Genomic DNA, 10,886 nt, shown 5'->3' on the forward strand with positions numbered 1-10,886 from the left:
GTATGGTTCTGATAACATTACCTAGATTAGAGATACATTTTAGTTTTAGGTAGTAGTACTACCAGAACCTAGATTAAGAGTTTTATAAATTAAAAAAATACATATCAGCAATTATAATAACATTTTTTTAAAAAAGTATCCCTAAACTTAACATAATTAATACAAGTTACGTAAATGTATTTGACATTGAAGAAAACTTTGTCGTATACCTAACTTAGTCTAAATGGTTAGATATGCCATACAAAGTTGCAAGCTCCTTAGCTTCTTCAAATCGCTGCTCAAACTCGAGAACGTATGTTACTCTATACCTCAAGAATTAAAGATATCTATCTATGACCACTTGAGTAAAAAAGGCAAACTTTGTGATTCCGTTTTAGCCTTATCGTCATGCATGAAATCGAATAATGCGACGTCAAAGAATAAAACAAAATGGAGCTTTATTCCCAATTCGATGAATAAGATTGTTAGAAAGTCAAGCTCGTGCACAACAAAGATGGACATTGCCAGTGAAGCAACCACGTATCTCCTAAAGTAATAGTTTTGTTTTTCTACTTCAAACTAGTATTAATGGTGGCCCATTTCGATCTCAAGAGTCAGGTATTCTTACATCCCAATACAAGGTTATCATCATTTTCAGTATATATACGTAATTTCACGTACCGACACATATTATGTGATATGCCAAATCACATCTTATTCCGCAACTAGCCCGTACCGTCCTACAGCATGGAATAATATGTAACACTGCGACGTTGTTCCTTGTATGGCAGAATCCAATTCTTTATACACTTTGTTGTTTTAATGGTTAGTAACGTCATTTTCTATCAAGATGTTGAACAATCACAGCCACAAATTTTCTTAGATGGATAGAGAAGAATTAAATATTTATTCTACCTCGATTCAAATTTTTTTTCTTTACCTAAAGATAGATCTCTTTAACTCATATCACTTGTTTCTATCAAAGAAAAAAAACTCATATCACTTGTTTACGTAAGCTGAAGCAGAATTATTACTTGTAACAAGTTAAATACTGTAACAATAACTCGTAATATTTAACTAATGACAATTACGATATATATATATATATATATATATATATATAATTTTTTTTTTGTAACATACCCAGATTAGTTTAAGATATTTTAATAAAAAAAATATACACGTCTAAAGAGGTCCATTATCTAAAATTAATAGTATGAACAAATTGCTTGAATTTAGGCTTAACATTCCAAACCATATAAAATGAAGTGTTTAATTCCGTCTTTGTAGCTAAACCGAAATATATAGTTTTCTTTTACAAAATCAACGATAGCTAATATGCCTTCGATCATAGTTTTCATTATATAATATTCTTTTTATAAGTACTAGGTTTTTTCGGTTAAGTGGGACTCAATTTCTTGTGATGCAGAACCCTCGTAATAAGCTCAGACACAAGTTTATCACCAAGTATTAAAATAAAATGTTTTGTTACATTTTATAAATATATAGGTATTTCTCAATCATTAGATGTTATGTTCTATATTTGATATAATATCTTCAACAAACCATCAATTAACAAGTTAAACATCTGGTTATTTTACATAATTGTTTCCTAGCTAGTAGTAATTGTCTCTACAGTCCAGATCTATATTTGTATATATGAATGAAACCGATTAACACTACAGAACGATCTGAATAATTGCGATTAAATAAGACAGAAACTATAATTACTCTTACACGATTAGTACTGAAAACAATCCCGACGAATAAATAATGATTCTGTTCTTTTCCTCTTTTTTGTTCTTGTTTACACCAAGATTATTGCAATGCGCATTTTTTATAACGCGCGCAGACGCATGTTCTTCCTTGCATGCATATATTATATTAATTTAAACAAAGAATTATATATTGAAATATATATTCAAACTTGGGAAAGGGGAAATCCAACGGAAGCTGATATATTATTACAAAATAGACCATAGTTTACAAAATAGGTAACCGCATAATCTATCTTTTTCAAAACTCAGATAGACATAGCATTAATTAACTCACACATACATTCTTCCGTATGCTCTTTGTTCGCTAATCGCTATAATTAGTTTCTTCGGTACATTATAAATTTCCAGTTCCACTTTTTGGAAGCTAAAGCCATAATGCTCCAGCGCGCTTAAGCATTGGAACAAGAGAGCGATTGAGATGGAGGCTCATGACTTGATTGGCTCCACCAACAAGCTGCCCTCCAATGAACACCACTGGTACGGTCGGGCTGCAGCCGAGCTGAGCCAATGCTTGTTCTATCTCCTTTCCTCTGTGCATCTCGTCGAGCTCATAGATCGTAGGGTTCACGCCAAAGTCTAAGAAGAGAGTCTTGACTGTATGAGACATGCAACACGAGTTCTTGCTAAAGATCACTACCGACTTCTCAGAGATCATCTTCTGTAGGTTCTCCATCGAACTATGTTATAATTTCAAAGAGTGTTTGGATAACGATTCAAAGGAGGTAGTAGCAAAGTTTGAAGAGTTGTAGAGAGCTTGAAGTGTTTTTGGCTTAAGATAAGAGATGACTTTGAGTTTCTGTTTGATGTAGTGAAGGGTCTCTAAGGGTCCTTTATATAGCTTTCTAAGGGACGTATACCTTTCATATTACGGGTTAAAATTAAATGTAGCACATTTTAAAAGAGAATCAACTTTAGCACATACGAAATATCTCAAATAAATAAAACACACATAAGATAATGGGAATGATATCTCAACGGATTAGAGCCTAAAGAGGCTTCATCCGTCTTGACACTTTGCCTCTTGCAGCTAAAAAATCAAAATGTAACTATCAATTCATTAGGTAAAAGAGTAAAGCGTAGAGTTAACTAAATCTTAGATCGATGTGTAAAGAATACTACGGACGAATCATACCATGTCTTAATAGTACGCCCTTTCCTTTCTGGGTCAGTAGAGATATCCATGTTTAATTTCTCTCTAATGATCAATTGTTATTATTTCTAAATTAAAAGTAAATAAAATAAAATTTGGACCCTTTGAGGAATTGAACAGCTCTTTAACTCGTCTTGCCATTGCCTTCTCTCGACATTGTTGTTAGGATTACTTTAGTAGTTTCGTATAAAGTAGTACTGTTGAAGGGTCCAGTGGTAAAAGAAAAAAAATAGAACAATCAATAGTCTGAATTAGTCACATTTTCGTGGTATGAATGGTAAATTAAATTTAAATAGTATGGGAAAATGATAAATTGATAACTAAATTCATTGCATAGTGTGTGAGCCTGTGACAAACAAAAACTATCTAATTAATAATAATCAAGTCCATGATATACATCAATTAAGGATTTAAAGTACAAGTGATTGCCACCATAAAGAATTTTTGTTTTAAGATTTTCCCTAATTAAATCTAATGAAAGTACACATTATTTCATATCATGAGTTCTACAGAAATCTTAACTTAATATACAAGAAACAAGTTATTTTAGTCAAACATTTTTCTTAGAAAAACAATAGCTATTATATAAAATCCGGCCTATGACATATCCCACACATGATTAAATTAGCTTCAACTCCTTCCTTTGCGAAGACACGAGATCGCATGGAATATCCCTAAAATACTCTCTCTCTCTCTCTCTCTCTCTCTCTCTCTCTCTCTCTCTCTCTCTCTCTTTTTGTGTGTGGTGTTTTACGTGGCCTCTCTACTCTCAAACAAAACGTTCTCTTTTTTTTAGTATATACTATATTTTTACCAAATTTCATCATAAATCGATTGGGCATAAAGCTAAATTTTGCTTGATTCTTGACAACCCAAAGATTCGATCTCATTTCACGAGGATAAGGCTCCATGGAACAAGACAATAATCTTTTCTTTTACTCAATTTCTTCATGGAATCTGGCCCAACTGTGCGCCGGAGAGTCGTTGTTCTTTTTTTTTTTTGAACAAACTGAAACTTCCATTCACTCAAATAGAAACAATACATGAGGGAATCAAGTCCCAAAGGTTTAAAAGGTTACAAACAGAGGCTTCCCCCGAAGCCATAAACAAAGAAAAAGATAGAATCAAGCACAAATCCGAGAGAGCTGTGAAGCAAACGCTAAGAAGCAGTTTGAGTCTTGTAAGGTCACGGTTGCTAGATTGGTCAGCATCGAAGGATTCGACAGAAGACAAGATTGTCACGGTCTTAAGACATAGTAACGTTTGTAGAGGAATCAAAGCCAAGGGTCTCACCGGGGCAAGGAGCATTAGCAGAAGCAATGCAATAGCATAGATTCGGTGGGCTGAAGCCCGGATGATGGTGGTGGTGCTGAGAGTGGTTTGCTGAAGATCGTCGGATGTCAACATTGAAATACAGGGCAATGGACCATAGAGCAGCAGAACTTCACAACTAGCACAGACAAGGGAGGTAAAGACCAAAACGAGCCATATGGATATGTCAAAAAGAAGCAGTACAGGTGGGTTCTCTATCATATGGCGCCTGTTGCCAAAGAGATCAAGAAATCCACACAAAGTATGCAAACGGTCTAACAATGATACAAGTGAGTGAGGTTTGGTCTGATGGGTGGTTGTTAGAACCAAACTGGTTCGGTTGGTGGGATGGTGTTGAGAACTAGAAACGCTAGTTAGCATAGGGATATAGAGGATTTGGTTCTTCCAGTTAACAGACAGAATCGACACATAAGCAATGACCAGGTATAGACTATACACTTTGTTACTACCAAACATTCTAGGTAAGTGGATTCTCAGATGCAGTCTTCGGACATCGAGTTCAACCAACAAACAAAGATGTTGTTTACTAGATATCATAAGGGTATATAGAAAAGACCTGGGATTTTGGAGATTTTGCAAGACCAATTGGGATGATAGCAAACCAATTACAAGTCCTGAGCTCATCCGCAGAGATCCAATAGACTTTGGAGATGGCCAGGGGAGTTGACATGGGTCTGTCGAGCTCAAAGTGTGACAGATCTTGGGGACAGGAGTCCATAAACAGAGACGGTTCGCAACACTAGAAGATTTCTCGCCACATAGAGATACAAGTATCGTTGAGGAAGAAGATGCTTCACTGGCAAAACTCAATCCGGATTGGGGGAAAGGAAAGCACAGAGACTTTGTCACCATCGACGGTAAGGCTGGGCGAGAATAGATGAGGATGGGGTTCGCCGGACTCCAGATCTTTCTGTAGGGGAACACAATCCGGCCTTCGTCTAGTACTAGGGTGGGTGTTGAGATTTGGTTGGGGAAAAAAGGTAACCAACAAAAGGGGAAAAAAGCTTGAAAGAAGAAAAAAGAAGAGCAGAAAACGAAGTAGAGTGGAGAGAACGAGAGATCCCGACGCCAGCGAGCCGGAGCTCTACCGGCGTCAGAGGAAAGTGAAGGTAGCGGTGCCTCGATTATCGGGTCTGAGAGAGAAAAATAGGGCGAACTCCCTTTGTTCATTACTACAAATTACAAAGATATCATGGTCCGTACATGTACCATGCCATGTCTTACGTCAAAACACATTGCATCCAATTCCACAAGGACCACAACTATGCCATACCATCCCATTAGCCCAATTTTATCAATATATTGCATGTGTATATTACTGTGTTTTTAATCAAAATTTTTACAATTTACAGATGTCTTAAGCTCTCGTTTGTATGTAACACACAAAAAAAATGTGGTTAAAATAAGAATCATAAGCCCTAGAAGAGAAACAAAAATAGGTTTACAATACTAAAAATACTCTTAATGAGATTTCTTAAATAGTTAAAACGTATTTGCAGGGACCCCTTCGAACCCATGTCGACTTGACCTTATCAAGGTATTTTTCGAACGTTGGGTCAGGCAACAGTTGAGAAATTAGGTTTGATAATTCTATGGCTCACAAATTACATCACTTGCATATACAAATAGTGACATACCTCGCAATCGCACACTCCTCATTCCGATTAAGATAAAGTCTCATTTGTATAAAAATATAATCTTCTCGAACATTTAATATTTATTTTCAAGGAAGAATATTTATACCTAAGATGGAACCATGAGCATAAATAAAAGATCTAGAGACGTATATACAATCCCTTACGTCAATTCTTTTTTTTAGATATAACTTACGTAAATGACATTTCATTTCACTTTAAAAATTTTAGATATGTATTGGAGAGCATAAATATACCATGCACTGAATATCTGTACATTTCGTATTATACGAAAGTATAAAATATGGGAGAGGAAATCCAAACACTAGCTGATTTTATTATAAAGTTTACCCACACGTTACAAAACAGGTATCCTCATGGTCTATCCTTTCAAAACTTAGATAGACAAAACATTCATACATACATGTACTTTCAGCGTAAGTATCACTTTATTTTTAAATCAAAGCCACAATGCTCCAGCGCGCTTAAGCATTGGAACGAGAGAGCGATTGAGATGGAGACTCATGACTTGATTGGCTCCACCAACGAGCTGCCCTCCTATGAACACCACTGGCACGGCTGGGCTGCAGCCAAGCTGAGCCAATGCTTGCTCTATCTCCTTTCCTCTGTTAATCTCATCTAGCTCATAGATCGTTGGGTTCACCCCAAAGTCTATGAAGAGAGTCTTGATTGTGTGGGACATGCAACACGAGTTTTTGCTAAAGATCACTACAGACTTCTCGGAGATCATCTTCTGTAGCTTATCCATTGGTGTTATAATGTACAACTGTGTTGAACGATTCACCGAGGAATATGAAAATGGGATATATTTTGATTCAAATTAGAGAATAAGGGTGAAATAGGAGTTTGACAAAAAAAAAAAAGTAGGTGAAATAGGAAAGCTTGAAGCCTTTGGGTGAAGATATACAAGAGATGAATGAGTTTGAGTTTGTTTTTGATGTAGTGAAGGGTCTCTAAGTGTTCTTTATATATAGCTTTCTATGGGACGTGAAGCTATCATATTGTCGGTTCCATATAGCAGTTTTCAGATAATCAACTTTATCGCACGGAAATAAAGAACATATTTTAGATGAAAATGAAGATGGTGGGAGTATCCAAAGGATTTGAAGCTATGATATCGGTGTGGGATTTTGCGGCTCACACGTTTTTGATTCTTTACCACTTGCAACTAAAGAATAAAACTATCAACTAATTCGGTAAAACGTACATATAACAAAATCTCTTAGATCTGACGAATACTTTATATGTATGTACTCATGTCATGTGTTTATCTACTTCACTACGCCTTCTATTTCCAATGGCACTCAAAACAGATACATTTTCAACACAAATACAAATTTTTACTTACTACACTCATATACATATAAATATAATTAGTGTGATTTTTAAGAAATAATTTGAATACATACCTTAAATTTGTGAAAAATACCTTATGTATTGCACAAATAACTATTTTTCCCTTAATTAAGAATTAATTAAAAAATAAATACAATATACTCCCTCTGTATCATAATAGATGATTTTCTAGGATTTTTTCTTGTATCATAATAGATGATTTTCTAGGATTTTTATCAATTAATACTAAAAATTTGTAAATTTCAAGAACCATTAAATGAAAATATTAAAGTTTGGTGAACTACTATTGGTTAATAGTAATAAGAAATATTATTATAAATAAATAATACATTTATATCTAAACATTAAATGTTTTTCTTAATTAATGTGAAAAATCTAAAACATCATCCTTTGTGATACAGAGGGAGTAATTAAATTAATTTATTTTACAAAATTATTTTTTTTAAAACACTGTTTTTTACATTAGGTATAGATTGACAGTTTATAAAATCAACCATATTAGTGAAAGTGTGAAAGCTCAAGCCCATAACAATAAACCAATTAAGGCCCAAGGCCCATGTCTCTCTCAGCAACAAAAGGCGACAATAGTACAACACTCCCTGCAACACAACCTGCAACATACGGAGACAAATACAGAGGCAATGCCGAAAGTAAGGACTGCAACACCAGCTGCTTCTTCCCCGACAATTGTACTAGCAACCCGTTATAATCCTCTCCAATTAGAAGCTAGTGGCTAGATGTGTGACAAGTGTAATCAGATCCGATACATATGTAAAAGGATCTAGAATGTTCACCTTGTAGTATAAGAATGAGTCTCTTGTATTCCTCTAGGTATTGGAGAAGAATTAATAAAAGTATTGTTCAGTTAAAATCTTTTCTTCCTTGTTTATTCACATGGTATCAGAGCTCTCTTAAACCCTAACAGGTGCTGTAATGGCAGAGAGTCCTTATCCCTTCCCGTCTAACATTCATGTAGCTAGCTCAGTCACTATAAAACTGAGTGACAGCAACTATCTTCTCTGGAAAACTCAATTTGAGTCACTTCTTCGTTGTCAGAAGCTTCTTGGATTTGTCAATGGCGCAATCAAACCACCGGCTGCTCAAATTGTTACTACGGTCAATGATGTTGCTACTACAACTCCAAATCCAGAGTTTGAAGCATGGACTTGTACCGACGAGCTTATCAAATCTTGGATCTTTGGTACTCTCACAGAGGAAGTGCTTGGTCTCGTTCATGCTCTACCTACCTCTCAAGATGTTTGGTTCTCCCTCGCCTCCAACTTCAACAAAAGCTCTGTGGCACGAGAGTTTGAGCTCCGGCGTCGCCTCCAGGTATTATCAATCAAAGGTAAAACCTTTTCTGGTTATTGCCGTGAGTTTCGAGCCATCTGCGACAATCTTAGCTCCATTGGAAGGCCTGTTGATGAAAATATGAAAATTTTCTCATTTCTAAATGGATTGGGACGTGAGTATGACCCAATATCCACAGTGCTCCAAAGTTCTATGTCTCGTCTCCCAGCACCAACGTTCAACGACGTCGTCTTGGAAACCTCTGCGTTCGACTCTAAACTCAAGTCATATGAAGATGCTCCAGATGTTTCTCCACATCTTGCATTTCAAACTCAGAGAGGTGGATTCTTTGGACATCGGGGACGTGGTTATAACAGAGGTCGAGGAGGAAACTCTAATCGTGGTGGTTTCTCCACTCGCGGTAGAGGATTCTCACAACAAGTCAATTCATCTGGTTGGAATCAAACTCAGTCCCAACAGTCCTCTGGTTCTAACAATTCTCGACCGGTTTGTCAAATTTGCGGTCGTGTTGGACATGTTGCTTTGAAGTGCTGGAACCGTTTTGATGCATCGTATCAGAGTGATGATGTTCCTCAAGCTCTTGCTGCACTCCATGTCTCGGATGCCAATGGTCATGAATGGCTGCCAGATTCTGGAGCTACCGCTCACATTACACCAACAACGACTCCATTACAAAGTGCTACACCATATAATGGTCCTGAAAATGTGATGGTAGCTGACGGTACTTATCAACCTATCACTCATGTTGGATCTACTGTCCTCAACACCACAACAGGTAGTATCCCTCTATGTGACGTTCTTGTTTGTCCCTCAATGCAAAAATCATTGTTGTCAGTATCCAAGTTATGTGAGGATTACCCCTGTGGAGTCTTCTTTGATGCTAATCATGTCTATATTATTGACTTAAAAACTCAGAAGGTGGTGACAAGAGGGCCACGCCGTGACAACCTCTATGTGTTGGAGAATCCAAAATTTACAGCGTTTTATTCAAATCGACAGATTGCTGCAAGCGACTTAGTTTGGCATCAACGTCTTGGTCATGCAAATTTTCAGATTCTCCAACTCCTCAACAGCAGCAAGGCAATTTCAATCAATAAGAGCAGCACTACTTCCATTTGTGAACCTTGCCAAATGGGAAAGAGCACTCAACTTCCGTTTTATTCTTCTGAATCTACTGTTATGGAACCACTTGATCGATTACATTGTGATCTTTGGGGTCCTTCTCCGGTTGTATCGAATCAAGGTTTCAAATATTATGCAATTTTTGTTGATGATTTCTCTCGATATTCATGGTTGTTTCCTCTCAAGTCAAAATCTGATTTCTGTGATGTGTTCATCGGTTTCCAGAAACAAGTTGAGAATCAGTTTAGTAAAAAGATCAAAGTGTTTCATAGTGATGGTGGTGGTGAGTTTATGAGCACTCGTTTCCGAAATCATTTACAACACCATGGTATTCGTCACCTCATCTCATGTCCATCAACTCCACAGCAAAATGGTATTGCTGAACGGAAACATCGACATGTAACAGAACTTGGCTTGTCTATGCTGTTCCAGAGCAAAACCCCTTTGAAGTTCTGGGTTGAAGCCTTTTTCTCTGCTAATTTTATCAGCAATCTGTTGCCTTCTCCAGTATTAAAGCAGAAGAGTCCATTTGAGATTTTACTTCAACGCAAACCAGACTACTCTTTTCTTCGGATATTCGGTTCCGCGTGTTACCCATGTCTTCGTCCATTCGCTCATCATAAATTTGAACCACGGTCTCTTCAATGTGTTTTTCTGGGATATCATACACAATATAAGGGTTATCGGTGTTTATATCCTCCCACTGGACGTGTATATATTAGTCGTCACGTTATCTTCGATGAGACTTGTTTTCCTTTCATGGAACGATACAGAGATTTAGCTCCGCGCCACAAAACTGGTCTTCTTGGTGCTTGGCAATCTGCTACTGATCATAACCCACACCTTCGAGCCTTACCCACTCTTCCTCCACAAAGTACAACGGAGCTTCCCCATGTCACAGTTCCTCACGATATTGTTACTGAATACCCTCAAGATGACACAGTCTGTGGAGGCCAACATTCACCAGACACCGATACTGGTTCTCCTTCCTCATCCACTGAACCCTCTACTCTAACCGAAGAAGATACTGGTTCCTCGGCACAGTTGACCACAACAGACACAGCTGCAGCTCCTTCTCGTCACCCAATGACGACACGATCCAGGGATGGAATCTGCAAACCAAACCCACGGTATGTTCTTGCAGCTAGTAAAACACTTCCTTCACTTCCCAAAACAGTGGCTGAAGCATTGAATCATCCTGGA

General features: G+C 37.1%; 2 protein-coding genes across 2 annotated transcripts; both read right to left on the reverse strand.

Moving 5' to 3' along the window:
- On the reverse strand, positions 1,917 to 2,548 carry LOC104732085 (monothiol glutaredoxin-S5-like). The gene has a single exon (XM_010451608.1). It carries the CDS (start codon positions 2,428 to 2,430, stop codon positions 2,122 to 2,124), a length of 309 nt encoding a protein of 102 aa, XP_010449910.1. The 5' UTR covers positions 2,431 to 2,548; the 3' UTR covers positions 1,917 to 2,121.
- Positions 6,192 to 6,883, reverse strand: LOC104732086 (monothiol glutaredoxin-S4). The gene has a single exon (XM_010451609.2). The coding sequence runs from the start codon at positions 6,640 to 6,642 to the stop codon at positions 6,334 to 6,336; it is 309 nt and encodes a 102-aa protein (XP_010449911.1). The 5' UTR covers positions 6,643 to 6,883; the 3' UTR covers positions 6,192 to 6,333.

The sequence above is a fragment of the Camelina sativa genome, chromosome 12, assembly GCF_000633955.1.
Source record: "Camelina sativa cultivar DH55 chromosome 12, Cs, whole genome shotgun sequence".
Taxonomy (NCBI): domain Eukaryota; kingdom Viridiplantae; phylum Streptophyta; class Magnoliopsida; order Brassicales; family Brassicaceae; genus Camelina; species Camelina sativa.

What these genes read in the sequence shown, in the direction of transcription:
- LOC104732085 (XM_010451608.1), bottom strand. Translation starts at nt 2,430, where the DNA reads ATGGAGAACCTACAGAAGATGATCTCTGAGAAGTCGGTAGTGATCTTT.
- LOC104732086 (XM_010451609.2), bottom strand. Translation starts at nt 6,642, where the DNA reads ATGGATAAGCTACAGAAGATGATCTCCGAGAAGTCTGTAGTGATCTTT.